The sequence below is a fragment of the Myzus persicae genome, unplaced genomic scaffold (genome assembly GCF_001856785.1).
Source record: "Myzus persicae strain clone G006 unplaced genomic scaffold, MPER_G0061.0, whole genome shotgun sequence".
NCBI lineage: Eukaryota > Metazoa > Arthropoda > Insecta > Hemiptera > Aphididae > Myzus > Myzus persicae.
Genome location: NW_019103443.1, coordinates 222,211 through 238,930, shown reverse-complemented (window position 1 = coordinate 238,930; position 16,720 = coordinate 222,211). Strand labels below are relative to the sequence as shown.

Sequence of the window (16,720 nt, the reverse complement as noted above, 5' to 3'; positions counted from 1 at the left end):
ACGTTCCTCATAAGTTGGTGATGGTCGATACTAATAAAACAATCGAGCGTCAATCGACAACACTTTTTCATATTGGTATTTTTTTTTAATATAAAGAAAAACCTGTAACTTTGTGGATTATACAATTTTAACAATTTGAAATATGCTGATATAAAAGGAGTAACTTATTAAGTAGGTAGTATATTTCAGTCATACTTGTACCCACTATAGGTTTCATAGTACTAAAATTAATAATATACCTACCAACCTACCTATGTAGTCAACGAGCTATAGTAAATTTTGGTGAAACCCAAGGTACTGTCCTTGGCCCGTTATTATTATGTGTTATTTACATAAATAGATTATTAAATTTGGATTTAATAGGAAAGTCAGGTAAGGTGGTATGTCTTGCAGAATATACAGTTTTGTTAATTGATGGAGATAATGAAAAATATGTAGGTACTTACATATAATAACTCAGGGCCGTGTGCATAGGCGCAATTGAGGGGGGGGGGGTGCTTGGGTGTGATCATCAACCCCATATTTTTTCTTGTTAGTTACCATTTTAATAGTCATGGTATCCATAACCATAAGATAATTTGGAAAAAATAGCACAGTTTTTTCGTTGAAATTGGTCGTGTCAAACTCTGGCTCGATAATTCTTAACCTACAACAATCTAAGTTTAACTCTTTTAGAAGTAATAAAAATCATTTAAATCAAGGTATCAGCAGATTAAATTTAAATGAATGTATCAACCACAATAATTGTTTAATCGTTATTACTGATGAACATTCCAAATCAAATGAACATATTTACTACATTCCTTCACTTATAATACTCTTTTTTTATAAGTTATTCTCAATATAAATTCTTTAAAAATAGTATATTCCGCCCTGTGGCACAATCTATTTTGACATATAGAATTGTAGCTTGGAGTTGTATCATGGACGTCTACAGACATGAGACATTTATCTAGAGGAGTTACCTGTAAAATTACCTGTACCAAATAAAGGTAGATGTTTCTCTACCATCAAATTTATACAAACATTTTGGAACTCTAATTTATTGCTTTTATTTAAAAAATATTTTAACGTGAGCAGTTCTGAAATTCAATATTAAATAAATATAACACAAGGCCTAAAAAAATATCAAATTTAGATTTAATGAAGTTTAGAAAAGTATTAGGGCAAAAAAGTGTAATTTGTGTAGGATTTACGTTCTTTAGAAAATTTAATATTAGTTCAAGTCATCTTAAAACAATTAAATAATTATATTCACTCGATGGATTTTAATAGTATGATAGTATACATTTGAATTTTTTTATATAATATCTAATTATAAGTTACTACATACTATATAGCATATATTATATATTTGTAATTAATTAAGTATGATTTAAATTTAAACTCAATATCCCCTACTACAAGGTATGTTTTTGAGGGGGTGTTAACTGTTAATCTTACTATAATATTGATACGTTGTACATTGTTAAAGTAACAAATAAAATAATGTGGCTAGACAGAGCATATTGATTGCTGCCAGTCACAGAATGCGACCTGGAGTAAGTAAACGCTACCGCTACTGGCTCCCAGATGGGTGACCACCAGGGTTCATAGTAGTTACAAACTTTGCCACACATACATGTGTTTACTACCTACCATAACAATCGTAAAAAAAAACAACCTTCCTTACCAACCTTACCCTTACAACAGCTAATGGCCTTAGTCACCGGGTTTAAGTTCAATAAAAAAAATAAATAAAATAATAACTTATAAAATTATATTGTAAATTACAAAAAAAATTAATACGCTTTTTACTAGAAACTTGTATAATATAATACTGAGAAAAGCTACAATACATAATATAAAAATACTTTTCAATAATTCAATTGTTTTAATAGATACAATTAACACAATACCAATTTAGTCAACAATATATTAAAAAGTACATAAATAAAATAAAATTATGAGATAGTAATTAATTATAATTGTATTTACTTTTTATTAAAATGTTTCAATTGTATACTATTTTAAAATGATAGTTTGAGAATTACTCAAAAATTCAATTTTAATCATTTTCAATGGACGATAGATATTTGATGAGAAATTGGTACAATTGAACAAGTATATTAAAATAGATAAATTGTATTTAATAAATAGATGTACTTTATGTCTAAACATTAAAATAGTAAAAATTCAAAATAGCTAGAATATTAAGATAGTGTAGTGAAATGATAATAAGATCTTAAACATAATAATGTATTAAATTATAATATTTAAATACAAGATAAACCCTATTTAATATTTATTGAATTATTCAGCCTTTTAATTAATTGTATGTCTAAGTTATAATTGTAACTTTGATTTTAAAGATGTATTAACAGTAATTCTAATTTCATTCAGTTAAATTTCAACAAGAATTGTCCTAAATGGCTACATAATAGGAACTGGATTCAATTTCATGGTATAATTTTTTTAATATATAATTACATACATACATACATACAGCAATACCAAATATTATTTAATCATATTTAGGCTAACATTTTTATTAAAATTATGAAATAAAAAGAAAATTCTGTAAAATATTAACAGTAGAACTCATACATTTTTAAAAGAAACTAATTAGGTAATTAAGGAATGTTATTCCTCTTGTCAATCTTCTTTATATTCACCAACATATGTAATACTCTATAGAACTTGAAAAAATAAGAATAAAATTAACTCAATATTATAGGAAACAAATGATTTAGTTTAATAACATAAACGATTGTTTAAGATCTCATAACATATCCTATGCCTTAACTTAGGCATATCATCTTGTACAAAATCCAGTTTTGCATCACGAGATAGGTACTCTGCATTGATACAAGTAAACACTCCACAATCATAACCATTCTTTTGTGAAGGACAATCCTCGGCTTCCATTATTTGCCATCCACTACTGTTAAATTGTTCATTCTTCTTGTTCTCATACTCTTGTTTAAGATAGTCAAAAATTAGATTTAAACATTTAGGATTTGGATGACCCAAACTATCGTAATATTTTACAGTTTTTTCAATGAAGTTTACACATATAAGACACCAATGGTTGCCCAGGTGAATAGGACTGAACATTTTTTTACATGCAAATATATCTTTTTTTCTTGACCACCGACGAACAGATTGATATCCTTGTGATCTATACAAACAATTAATATATAAGTTAAATAACAAGTTAAATATTAGTGAATTATAAATCTTATAACTTACGATAATTTAGAATAAAAGAATGTATCAAACGTGTGAATGTTAGTTGGATCACGTGCAACTATCATACTCAAATAATGATTTATAACTTCATCATTTAACCAAGCAGAAGAACCATATACAGTTTTCAAATCCATTTTTTTAATAGTTTTCCCTTGAACAATGTACTCATTTAATGAACCAGACAATTGAAGTTTAATCGATTCAACTACTTCTTCAGAATAACCAGGAAAAACTTCATTTTTCTTTTGTGGTTCATTTGTATCTAATTCTTTTTTCATAATCTCTAGTTTTTCTTGGAAAATATCGTCGGGTGATTTTAGTTGGATTCTTGTAGCAGAAGTTAAAATGGCATCTGCTTGTTTCTCTTTGAATTTTCTTAATATACGTTCATAAAACAACTCTTTCTTGATAATTCTATTGCTATAAATACTTAATTCTGGAACATCTAAATTTTCTTTACCAGATGTTTGAGATGATTTAGATTGATTTAAAATATTTTCTTTATGATTACTCATTGGCGATCTAGAACTGGAAACTGACAAAATGTTGGTTTCTGGTTTTGGAGTAACATAATGTTTTAAAATCATTGCAAATGATTTATCCATGCTAGCATTAGTTGATGTATCATTAATTTTTAATGCAGAAAATCCACCTTCCATACTCAAACTTAATGGTTTTGATCCTATTGATTAAGATGGTATTAATTTAAAATATAAAATACGTATACAACATTATTTTTTTACCTTTAATTGAAGATCTTTCTTCTCGGATAGCTTTGGTACTAGCACTTCTGACCAATTCTGTACTTCTGTTACTTATAAGTTGTGGATTTGATAGACTATACGATCGAATAATTTTAACTTTGACATCTTCATCATTACTTTCAGTTAGATCTATAGTCCTAACTGGTGACATAGTTCTTCTTGGATGCTGTCTACCCTCAATGAGCATAACAGGAGGACTGGCTCTGAGCGGTACAGTTGATGGCCCAGGTTCAGTGATTTCCACCTCTTCGGTTTCAGATAGGAATTCATCACTGATCTCAACAATTTCTACAAGGCTATCATCCATGCGCACTCTTTTATTACTTATAGTTTCGCATTCTTCGTGTTTACGTTTTGTTGGTCCTTTAGGTCCAGAAAGTCCAGCCTTGTCAGTGAACCAGTTTTTTATATTCCTTAATGATCTTAAGAAACCCATAACATAAATGTAACATAAAGGATAATTTGAAATGAATATTGGGCAGCAAAATTGTAACAGCTGAAATAAAACAGAAAATAAGTAGTAATAATAAGTATATCTGTAACCAACAATATTAAAAAAATTCACAAAGAATTTAATATGGTTCAATAATATAAATGGGGTACCTAGTCCGGGATAATGGGAAAGTGGACAAATTTTGATAGTCTTGGATAAAAATATTGTAGTGTTTCACAAAACAAGGTCCCGTATGACAGGAAAGTACCAAAAGTGACTTAAAATGTATCAAATATTACTATAAATAGGCACCTGTACATGTTACCAAGTCTAGATCGATATTGATCTTCATTTAAATTATATAGGTAAGCACAATATATATAAGATGTCATCGTTTTTGGGATAGATGAATAGCAGCGGGCTATCATGGTAAGAGTGTATTACGATTTTTGTGACTGACAACTAGCGATCAAATTTTGTAAAACATAAACCCTTGATATTGAACCTAGGTATAAATAGATGAATGCTTACTATTACACAGGTCTGCGAATATAGGTGATAGCTGAAATACAATTTCTGACGATTAGTGTTGAACAGAAGACAGTGCGCATTCGAGTCAAAATTAAATTTCCACTCACAATTTTGGCATTATATTAATTAGATTAATAGGTAATAGCTAAGACATAAACATATTAATATTTAAGGTAAGTTTACGTAAATCAATCTGCAAATGAGCGACCAGAAAGAACTTGTCCCGTTACAGTAACAAGTAAAAACTAAAAACCTTAAAACCTGCTATCTATCAACTAACAGGGCATCAAGCTATCAAATTGAGAACACATTTTAAAATCTAGGTGCACGAATCACGATGCACGCACATTTTAGTTTTCGCAGTGCAAATAGCAGTGTAGCACGGAATAGAAAAAGAAACAAAGATTTTATCAGTGTGACCAACAACATGCAAGACTAAGTGGACTAACAATGTGTCAATGTCAGCCTGACATAACAGTTGAACACTTGAACATCAACATTTCGACTTTCAAGTCTCTACTGTAACTGTTTATGAGATTCAACAAATTACATAAGACTTTGAAAACAATGAAAACTACTAAACTAGTACCTTACAATAATATTTCAGTCATTTACTACGGGTTTTCTCAATTGTTAACAAAAACGTAAGAATTTTCTTCTTTTAACTCCGAATACCAACTGTAACTTAGTTTTAACTATCTACCTGAAAGCGGAAACCTCCGGCATTGTTGAAAAGAAAACTCAACTGATTATAGTTATGTTTCTGTTTCAAAATGTCTCGTATGGCACAAAATATAAAATAAAATACATTATTGGAAAGCCATTTGCACATTCCTTGTTAGGTGCTCCGCTTAGAATCTAGAAATATGCCATTCCAGATTCTAACCAAATCTATGATTTTGTAACACTTACGTTAAAAAAATTAGTTAATTTAAATAAGTAAACAAAACGTATATTGTAAAATAGTTTATTAACTATTTAAATGCTCTACACTACAAATATTTATTTATTTATTTTATTCATCTGGAATTGAAGGTTTATAATATTCCTTAACATTTTCTGGTAATGACTTAATTTCGAATGCACCAACTTCACTCAAAAGTTGATTTTTCTCATAGAAATACTGCCTGAACCAATTTATGTGATCTTTTTTTTCTTCAACAGATAGGAATGGATTTTTTGACAATCCAACACATACTAATTCCATAAAATGTCTGATTGGTCCTTTCTTCGGGCACCATTCATCAATTAGTGGTTCTAAGAACACATGTTCCGCAAAAAACACATTGCTTTCATCGTCCATACCTTGTTCGTTATTAATAGGAAATTCCCACAATTTTCCTTGTTCCGTCCAAATAATCATTTGTTCATAAATATTTTTCGGTGGATGTGTTACTGCTGTTTGTAAACTCTTTTCATGCAATCGATCCCAAGTAGGCAATGTTGGAATATCTTTGTTCGTGTCAATGTTTTTAAATATACCAAGAGGTTCACTGCTAAATAAATTAATAGGCATATAATTATCCATTGGCTTTCTGTATTTTTTAGTTCTTTGATGATCACCTGAACTGTGGCCTAACAATTCTCTTACTCGTTGAGCTCTATCGACATCACTAAACTCTGGAGACTTTTTAGATTGGGTACGATCAATTTTCATTCCAGATAGTAAATCATCTAACTGAACCGAAGATTTCACCTTTTTTTCAGAAGAGTTATCAGGTTCATTGTTGTAAATTCTCAGCAAATTCAATAAATCTGATTTAGTTTTATTGGTATCACCTCCAATTGATTGGGCAACTTTGGTGGCTGCATCAGATAATTTTTCACCCAATGGCTTATTTTGTTTAGAATCATCAGTTTCTTGTTTTTTTTGTTCCGCTTTTCTGGCCAATTGTCTAGGTTTCGCCAATTCAATAGGTTTAGATTGTTGAGGAGGCATTTCGGTGTCATTCCCTTTCTTCATGGTTTTCAGTAGATCATTTAGTTTGTCAACAGCTAATTGGTTTTTTTTTGAACTATTATCATCATCTGATTTAAAACGTTGAGTTAGACAATAAACACCACGAATAGCATTACGTTTTGAACCGTTAATATATGGTAAACACTTGAGAGACAGAGTGGAATTCATGTTGAATATTGTAGTTACTGATATTCTATACTTCTAAATTTCCTAAAAAAATTAATAAAAAATACAAATAAAAACTGTTATTCAGACCGAGATAAGTACTAAAAACAATCATTTATCTTACTTGTATTTTCAGGAGTACGAAATCAAAATGTCAACTTAAAAAGTTCAAACAATAAACTTACTTTACAATGCTATTATTTGTAAATAATAACATTGATTTAAAATGTTAATGTCTAAAACTGATGATAATAAAAACGATTTTAAACAATATAATAATTAGTAGCCAATAGGAAATAGCTACCCACCTATATCATATATTATTCACTCAGAGTGCTCAAGAAAAAATAATTTATAAGTCAAGACTCGTGTTAGGACTTAGGACGGCATTTTAGAAAAGCAGTGTTTCCGACTATTTGATAACAGGACGAGAAATCAAAATAAATGATAATTGATAACAGTCAACTGAATTACGATCATAGATAAAAGATAATAGCCGTTACCAGCGTTAGGGTAGATTAAACCTCACGAAACCCATCTAAACCTCACTAAACCCATCTAAACCTCACGAAACCCATCTAAACCTCACTTAACATCTCATCTTTCAGGAAACTGAAGAGCCGTGACGGCCAATTTCTTACGTACGTATTAGGGGTTAGTATAACACGGCGGCAGTAGATGGCGCTGCTGTTATCGAATTATTTTAGAACTAAATAATAATACCGGCCAACGCCGTTAGCAGCTTTAGGGTAGATTAAACCTCACGAAACCCATCTAAACCTCACTTGACATCTCATCCATAGATAAAAGACGATAATGTGAGATGTCACGAATTATCTTTTACATAATATTATATATTAATATATTATTATTATTATATAGATCTTTGTCCGTGACACCGGCAGTCGGCACATTTATGACTGATTCATTAAAGTTAAGACTCGCAAGACACAAACAATTTCAGTTGAAAATTGACATTTCACATACTCCTTGTTTTTTGATTTTGAATTTGATTCAAATTCATCAAAACATAAACGATTTAAATTAATTAAAATACATGCCTTCTGTAATAATAAAATGGTCGTAATTTAATTCCATTCAGTTGACTAATTGTCGTTCTTCGATTATTGATGCTATCATCTTTATATTTAGTATAATAATACATTTTTTTTATTTTACAATGCCCTTCAATTGGACCACAGAATGTAATAATAAGATTCTTGCTATTACAAAAATTGTTCCCAACACAAAAGTGTTTTGGAACTTCGGTTTTCCAGTGTCTTTCAGCCACAAATAAAAATAAAGTTAACCATTTTTGATCGAGCTCTAGGAACAATTCAGTACCTGATTCCTCACAAATTTAATTTATTGTTCTTATTAAAATAACATTTTATACTGATTTCAGTTATAATTTCCAATGAATCGTTCATATTTAATTATTATGGTTGAAATTATTAAATCTACACATGAATAGTGTTCTGATTTTTATATTAACATGCTTTCAAAATAAAAAATCAACTACTTAAATATCATAACCAACAAGCTCAAACATTATAATACGTTATCTAAAATAAATGAATTGAAAATATTATTGTTAATCATTTATTTTTAATTAATAAAATAACATCAATTGTTACAATCAATATCTTAACATTAAATATGAACATAGGTATTCTTTTAACAGTTCAGTAACTTTGTTTAACTAATAAATTGTAATGCATAATAAACAGACAATGTAACATAAACTTAAACGTATTAAAGCAATTGTTATTAGGTATTAACAATAATAATAAATTACAAGTTATTAATATATTCATAGTATTTACGCTAGTATTATTGTTGGCATTGAAGAGAAAATAATCTTAATTATTACAGTTTAAAACTTAATGTAAAAACATAAATAAAACTTAAAGACATAAATAAAGTAAACTACCCATAATGCATTTTATGCACTCCAAGTTTTTTTTATATAGGCTAAATTTAAAACATTAATAAAGTGAGTTTTATTTTTTAAAAAATGTTATAATAATAGGTGTAAAACAGATTATATTCAACATATTATATAATAATAAAACTAAAAACATTTTTTATTAACAAAAAAAAAATTATAATAATAATACCAAGAACTCAATATTTTATATTAAAAATCATTTCGGCCAGTATATTAATAAAAATTATCAAAATTATTAAAAACAAAACTATTTGTAAACAAGAATTTAAGTTAGATATACTTTTTACATGATGAAATATAAACATAACATATACATTACACTTTAATTATTTAATATTAAAATATAATGTATCTAATGCTGTAAATGTAAAACAGCAATAGTTGTTATATTATTTGAATTTAGTTGTTATATTAGAAGGTTTAAAAATTAATATTAATATGTAATTCATTAAATACTTAAAGTTAGAGATTTAAATAATAAATTTGCCTTTATTTCTGTACTTTAAGGACTTTAATAATAGTTTTGTAATTATACAATTTTAAACAATATTTATTGCAAACCGAAATTAATTTCAGAAGTATAATGACAATATGACAACTTCTTTTTGTATGCACACTGAGCAAAAATAATAAAACATTAAGTATAATATTAAAGAGTGCTGTATCACAGCTTGTGACGAAGAAATGTTTATCATGCCGCAAATAACTTATGTTATTTATAACTAGCGTAACTATAGAAAAATCACATATTTTCATAAAACGTATACAATAAAAAATTCACAAACTTTTTATAAAAAAATAATTTGAGACCCTTTTTACAAAAAAAAAAACTATAATTATCATCACAGAGTTCAAGTTACAATCTAAACATAGAAAAAACAGAGTTAAGTAAGTTACAATATTGTACTTTCAAAATGAATAGTACCGCTTCGATTTTTGTCCAACCAGACGCCGCTTATGCCATGTGCTTAAAGCCATCGAGACTCGTTTAGAGGTAGTGGTAGATTTTGTAGTTGAGAAACATTTTGCAGATTGTGTTTTTCTACAACTGGCTAAATATTCCTTTTTAAATTGTAAAGAAGAGATCTCAGCTGATTCCGACATTTTTAACGTAACACTATTGCATACATCAATAGCATTTGGTCGATTAAGAGGATTTGGATCAATCATATTTGCTATAAGCAAACTTAATCCAAAATTTTCTATATCTGGTACAAATCCATCTCTTAAAAAATGCCATTCTGGTCCATCACTTGGCAATCTTAAAGCTGAAATGGCTTCATATGCAGTCATTCCTAATGAAAATATATCAACTTTCATTATTGTTGAACTATCATATTTTCCACTTAACATTTCTTTAGGTAAATATCGCCCATCGCCATCTTCCACATCACTTAAATTGTCTGTATGCGCTGCATGACCAAGATCACCAATTTTGTAAATTATATCTCTATCATATTCATCTGTTTTCATGAGCTTAGAATGACTTATCATGATGTTTGCAGGTTTGATGTCTAAGTGTACCATTTTTGAAATATGCATATATCGAAGGCCACTTGCTAAATGAGATAATAAACGCTCGATGTCAGCATTATTGAAATTGTGGTGCTTGGTAAATATCATTTCATCTAGATTTCCACCATCGCAATATTCAAGTTGTAAAAAAATTGAATTACTCTCATTCCATGCAGAATGATAAGCAACTATATTTGGATGACTACTTAAGGCAGCATTAGCATATATCTCTTTACGTGCATAATTTTCTCGTCTAGTTCCAACTACTTTTTTAAGTGTTTTTTTAATAGCATATGGCAGTCCTTCTAGCATGTTAATACATTTATAAACCTCACCAAAATCTCCTTTTCCAATAAGATCTTCTACTTTAAATTCTTTAGAATACCTGGATACTTTAAGATCAGTTAGCTCAACATTTGTTAAATCTTTAGACCAGTTGTCAAGTGTTGATGATTCATTATTATTATTATTGTTATTGTTATTTGTCCATTTTAACCGTAAGTCAGTTGCTGCTGGAGAGAACGGGTTTATGCTAATTTTTTTATGTTTAGATACTGTAGATTCATTGAGTAATTGACATGAATTCCTATTTTCACATAATTTAGATTTTTCAGAACATTGTGATCTATCCAATATACCTTCTTCGTATTTAAGAACACAAATTCTCTTTATAGGAGGTGAATACGATACTTCATCTTTTTGAGGTGAATCAGCTTTTGAAGGTGAAGCTAAATGATCAACAAATCTCAATGGTATTGTAGATCGATGTTTACGAATGACAGGTGTTATGGGTGGAATATAATGTAAATGATTAGGTGGTGTTTTAGGAGAATCTTGTGTGTTGGCAGCAATAAGACAAGTTTCATCAGAGTCACTGAAATTCAAACGTCTAGGTAACAATGAAACTGGGCTGTAAAGTCGTTGTACGTCCACGCCGTCCATGATTGGTCAAATAAATTTGTATTTTTTTCAGGTATAATTTGTCAACAAACAAATTGAACATTGTAAACACTATCTTGAGTTATGCAAGACCTGAAAAAAAATGTATAGTCAATTTTACTGTTAAATTAATAAAACTACATTATTTATACCATGTGAATGACAATTATCAAAATAAAATAAGTACAGTCACGGTTAATTGACTCATTTGTTTATTAGACTCAAAACGGCTGGTCCCGATTTGCACATATACTAACACACAGCAAAAAATTTGATTATTCGACTCACACCGGTTAATAGGGTCATTTGAAAATTAGATAAATAAATTGAATATGTACATACACTGAACAAACGTGTTATAAATGCAAAATAAGTCGGTACCAGTATTTTGTGATTCAAATTTTACATAGAGGGATTCAGCAAAGAGGCGATTTTGACTTATTCAGCAACATAAATCTTACAAAGATATGATTATGAAGTTGGCCCAAGAAGGGAAAATCCAATCAACCCTAGATGGATTTTTATCGAAAATTAATTAGATTTTACATACATTATAATATTACATATTATTTTAATTTTATACAAACATACCTTGAATTTCAATAAATATATTTAATAAAATACCTAAGTTTTAAATTTAAGGATTTTTAAAAAAATTTTTTGGGTAATTTGCTTTATTGACTCATTCGGTTAATGGACTCAAATGGCCAGGTCCCAAAGTGAATCCAATAAGCGGCGATCACTGTATTACTGTATTATACTATTACCAACTACCTATCTACAAGGACTAGGTACCTAGGTTAGTTAACTATTTTTCATGTGTAAAAAAAAAATAGTCCCATTTGTACTTGTAGGTATTAAAATATACCTAGCATCCAACTATTTTAGTAAAACAAGTTTTGTACTAAAAATAAACAAATCTGGCCATGAAAATATAAATGATTAAATTAATTAATAATGATTCATGAAATTCCCTGTAATTTTCCAATGCAAAATTAAATATAATTATTACATAACATTAATAAATTACAGATTGAAATTGCCAAGTTAAAAGTATCAATCCTAAGATCTATTACAAAAGTTAAGCCAATAAAACTATTGGTTTATTGTTTATTAAATTATAATTTCATGAAGTTTTAAATAAATTATATTCAAAATGAAAAAAAAAGATTATTTTTTAAAGGTTAAGAACTTATAATTGATATAAACGGAATTATTGTATAGAATTAGGTAGGTATAACTAGCGGTTCGTTGTTCATTTGATATTATTAAAATGTACCTTAGTCTCAACATGAGCAATCTTTAATTGGTTACCGATGAACTAACCAAAACTTCAATTATACATTATACGACAAATATGAATCTAAATACTGCGTAATCCGGTCACAAGCATGAAATCATGTTTAAAAAAAAATGTTCAACCAAGTACCTACAGCAGTCAGAGTAGTACCTACTTTTCTAATATACCAGGATAATAATTAATTTAAAACTGTAGTTTGTGTACTTACATGGCTGCGAGGACATTTTCGATCGTCGATACTGTGGTCCGACGGATGTGAGAACAAATGATTTTTAAAAAAAAAACACTTTCACCACGGATAAAAACCACTAGTTTCGAAAGCGAATTGACAGTTGACGGTGTTCGAGGGCAGGTCGCCGTGGAAACGACGCAATAACAACAAAAAAACGAAACGAACAGTGATGAGAAGGCAGAAACCCGTCGGCTTCTAACAGGATTTAAACGCGATTACGCGAATATAACAAAATTAAACGAGCGAACAACTTGAAACTGGCGATAAAAACTTGACTAGCGGGCTGGAGCGCGCATGACTCATAGGGATGTCGGGTCGTCGAGATAATTGTAATAACATTGTTAAAATAATATCAAGAAGAGCCGAAAAATGTGCGGCACGTAGAGCGCCAAGCCACCGGATTGGCCGGTGCGGGTCATGTGACAGCGGTCCGGCGACACTGCGGCACGCAGTGTGTCCAACACTCTAACGCAAACGGGCGGGTGATTGTTGTCGTGCTAAGGTAAAGCGCGGGAAAACGACGACGACGGCATGGCAGCTGTTGCTCGCTTTTTGGAGGGCTGCTGCATCATGCACCGCCGCCGAAGCCTTTTATTATTGTCGTGTTATTTGTTATTGTTATCGTTATCGTCGGGCGAAGGGGGAAAAATAATAAAAAATATGGAAATAGCGGGACGGTAACAGCTGCAGCTGCGGCAGCCGAACTGCATCAGCTGCATTATGGTTAATGCCTATAACATACGTAACGTCCTGATACCGAACTCGGAACTACACAAATTATACTACACGGCGTTTCAAGACCTGCCAAATGTTGTTGTTGTTGTTGTTGTTATTGTCGTCGTTTTCGTTTTCTTGTCCCACGTGCGTTTGTTTATAATTGCGCCCGCGTAATTTTAGTTCGCGTGCTCCGCTTTATGTATGTCTAGATAAATTACTATTTATTTATTACTTATTTAAAAAAAATATTACATTTATTATTCTGAACCAGTTTCGTAAATTATCTGTACTATAGCAAGTATATTTAAACCCCCCCCCCTCTTAACCAATTCTGGCTGTTCCATTCACCTTAGCTTAATCCTTAAGATATTATGCTGCATTATTGCACTATTGCAGATCTCGACATTAAAGTTTGACCTTATAATTGAAAGATAAATGTTAATACATTTATAAAACATTTAGTTTTTATTAACGAAATTTGATTGTTTTTTAAACATATTAATATGGTCATAATATAGGTTGCATAAAATAAATAGGTAATAAATAAAATAGCCAATTGATCGAGATTACAATAAGGTTTGAAGACCATATTTTAGATATCGTACGTATAAAAATATAAAATATACCTGCATGGCTGAATTACATTAAACTCTATAACAGAATTACTTAAAATGTATTTATGACTAATGAGCTCCCCCCGTGCGGCCGTGCTTGAAATTGTTCTGTTACAAATTTACGAAGAAAAGAAATAATATTGTATAATAAAGAATTTTGGACAATGGGAAATAATTATGTGGGTATTCAATAAATAAAGAACAATTTTACTCGGTAAAAAAAAAATATGACATCAAATTATTGTGACTCATATCCTATTTATTTTGATCCAAAACAAAAAAAAACCTATTTAGATATTATTATGATGATATGATTTCTATTACCTTATAACATTCGTCTATAGGGTTTTTACTGTTTGTTTTCATTTTCTCGACGACGCATTCAACTAATTCTAGGTAATAACTAATAACTTTAGATCTTTGATCTACATAATAATATCACAAATATTTGATTATTATTAAAATAATTTGTATACTTGTTGGCAAGTGGCAGCTAGTCAAGTGTAGCTATAAATATTTTTAGTGGTCATTACAGTAATTATACCGGAAATTATTGATGTTGAAATATATAATTAAACGATAAATGTTTGGTTACAAAATTATTGTATATTTTAGAGTAGTTTTTTGAAAGCAATAATAAAACTTATTGCCTATATCCACTATATCCGTCAGACGAGTCAACCAATAATATAAAAGTGCAATTATACATTGCAACTGCAGGTCTGTAATATATTATTATTCTACCTCGTTCCCAATTTTTTACTTTCGTTTGCACTTGTATAATTGTATGCTAAATATTTATGTAGTACAAAAAACTACATTAATGTAATATGGAAAATACAAATATATGATTTTAAGTATTTTTAACTTGTTCTAGTAATATTTTTAAGGTTTAAAAATTAAAAGTCATATTATAAAATGTCAATAATGTACTTTTTATTTAGGTAAGTATTAGTACTGAAGACAAATTTCGTCATCATTTCCGGATGTTCGTGATTGTTGATAATGAAATTTGAGTTAAATTTCGTGCATAAAACATTGTTTAAGTGGTAGTCAATTAAAAAAAATCCTGTCTTTATTCTATGGTTGCTGAAGCACTATAATTAATAACACGATAATTAATCTGTTTTGTAACTCCGTAGTTGTCCATACTTCAATACTTGATTAATAAAATTATTCAAAATTAAATTTAAGTCCTTTATGCACCTTAATACACCTTTTAATTTGTTTAGTTAAGTAAACAATAAACTTTTATTCGCATTTCGTATGGTAATAAATTGCTTTATGCTTAATTAAATAGGTATAAACAAAAATAAATAAACCTACCTATTTCCTCCAAGTAAGGCGTAGAGTATATATAAACTATATAAAATAGTTTATGTTCTGGAAAAAAAAACGTATTTTTCAGATCTTTTAATATAAAATATTCTTTATTGAAATCAGGCCCGGCTCTAGGGGTAGGTGACAGGCCCAGTGCCCACGCCTATAGAGTGGCATTAAAAAATATATCACGTAGTATTATACCTTATAAAGGGCGGTAAAACTTAAATTTACTTAGGTGTGTTTAAACACATGAGTCGGGCCTGATTGAAATCATTTGTGTGTTTTAACAAAATATATAATATTATAAATTATAATAGATTCAAGATAAATTATACATCCATGTTTGTATGTTAGGTATATAAAATGTTTTACTTTAGGTATATTGCAAGTAAGCAGTAATGCACTGTCGCACAGTCGCAATAAATAAATAACACTATGTACCTACCTATTGTGTAAAGATAAATAATATCAAAAATAATAATAGATTGGACATCTGTAGAATGTAGTACAATTTTTTGAAAGAAAAAACCATATGCTTTAAGACGTGGAAATAAAAGAAAAGAAAAGTGTCAAACCGACCTTTTTGGCGTCTCTGACGATCAAATTGTTTTTATTATTTTTACCTGGTAGGTATCTAGATATTTCCAGTTCGACCATTGTCGAAACTTCACACTAATGGTGCATTCATCTCAACAAGTCTTCTGCAGCAGATGTACGTTCATATATTATTATTTTTACCGAGTATTTTGTGCATGTGTGAGTATACAGGGTGATTCGTCAATCATGCTCATTTTTATTAAATAATACAAATTTTAAAATTTGATATTTGGAATTTTTTAATGTACTAAAAGACCAAATTTTCAAATTCTTGAGAATTTTTTGTAGGAACTACTTAAGTTTTAAATAATGTAATGTGGAGATTTAAATAATAATTTTTTGAAAAAATTGACGGAAGTACCATAATCAGTATCGAAACAGCGTAGTTTTTTGAGTTATTTAACTTTGTGGACTAAGAATAACAATATATCCATGGTAATATAGGTTC

General features: G+C 29.3%; 3 protein-coding genes across 3 annotated transcripts; all 3 read right to left on the bottom strand.

The window, feature by feature from the left end:
• Positions 1-2,710: 2,710 nt before the first annotated feature.
• LOC111034538 (sentrin-specific protease 1-like) lies at positions 2,711-5,290 on the bottom strand. The gene is made up of 4 exons (XM_022315810.1): positions 4,960-5,290; positions 3,975-4,491; positions 3,232-3,913; positions 2,711-3,160 (listed from the first exon to the last, which is right to left on the bottom strand). Exons 2-4 carry the CDS (start codon positions 4,429-4,431, stop codon positions 2,734-2,736), a joined length of 1,566 nt encoding a protein of 521 aa, XP_022171502.1. The 5' UTR covers positions 4,432-4,491; positions 4,960-5,290; the 3' UTR covers positions 2,711-2,733.
• A 627-nt stretch (positions 5,291-5,917) lies between these two features.
• On the bottom strand, positions 5,918-7,497 carry LOC111034539 (28S ribosomal protein S31, mitochondrial). Its single transcript, XM_022315811.1, has 2 exons — positions 7,209-7,497; positions 5,918-7,129 (listed from the first exon to the last, which is right to left on the bottom strand). Exon 2 carries the CDS (start codon positions 7,085-7,087, stop codon positions 5,975-5,977), a length of 1,113 nt encoding a protein of 370 aa, XP_022171503.1. The 5' UTR covers positions 7,088-7,129; positions 7,209-7,497; the 3' UTR covers positions 5,918-5,974.
• A 1,719-nt stretch (positions 7,498-9,216) lies between these two features.
• Positions 9,217-13,356, bottom strand: LOC111034548 (wee1-like protein kinase 2). The gene is made up of 2 exons (XM_022315823.1): positions 12,998-13,356; positions 9,217-11,582 (listed from the first exon to the last, which is right to left on the bottom strand). Exon 2 carries the CDS (start codon positions 11,490-11,492, stop codon positions 9,945-9,947), a length of 1,548 nt encoding a protein of 515 aa, XP_022171515.1. The 5' UTR covers positions 11,493-11,582; positions 12,998-13,356; the 3' UTR covers positions 9,217-9,944.
• Positions 13,357-16,720: the final 3,364 nt, after the last annotated feature.

Excerpts from the sequence above, each read along its gene's own strand:
- LOC111034538 (XM_022315810.1), bottom strand. The coding sequence starts at position 4,431 with ATGGGTTTCTTAAGATCATTAAGGAATATAAAAAACTGGTTCACTGAC. Across the intron at positions 3,914-3,974 it reads AGAAAGATCTTCAATTAAAG|GATCAAAACCATTAAGTTTG; the intron begins GTAAAAAAATAA and ends CTTAATCAATAG. Across the intron at positions 3,161-3,231 it reads TTCTTTTATTCTAAATTATC|ATCACAAGGATATCAATCTG; the intron begins GTAAGTTATAAG and ends TTGTTTGTATAG.
- LOC111034539 (XM_022315811.1), bottom strand. The coding sequence starts at position 7,087 with ATGAATTCCACTCTGTCTCTCAAGTGTTTACCATATATTAACGGTTCA.
- LOC111034548 (XM_022315823.1), bottom strand. The coding sequence starts at position 11,492 with ATGGACGGCGTGGACGTACAACGACTTTACAGCCCAGTTTCATTGTTA.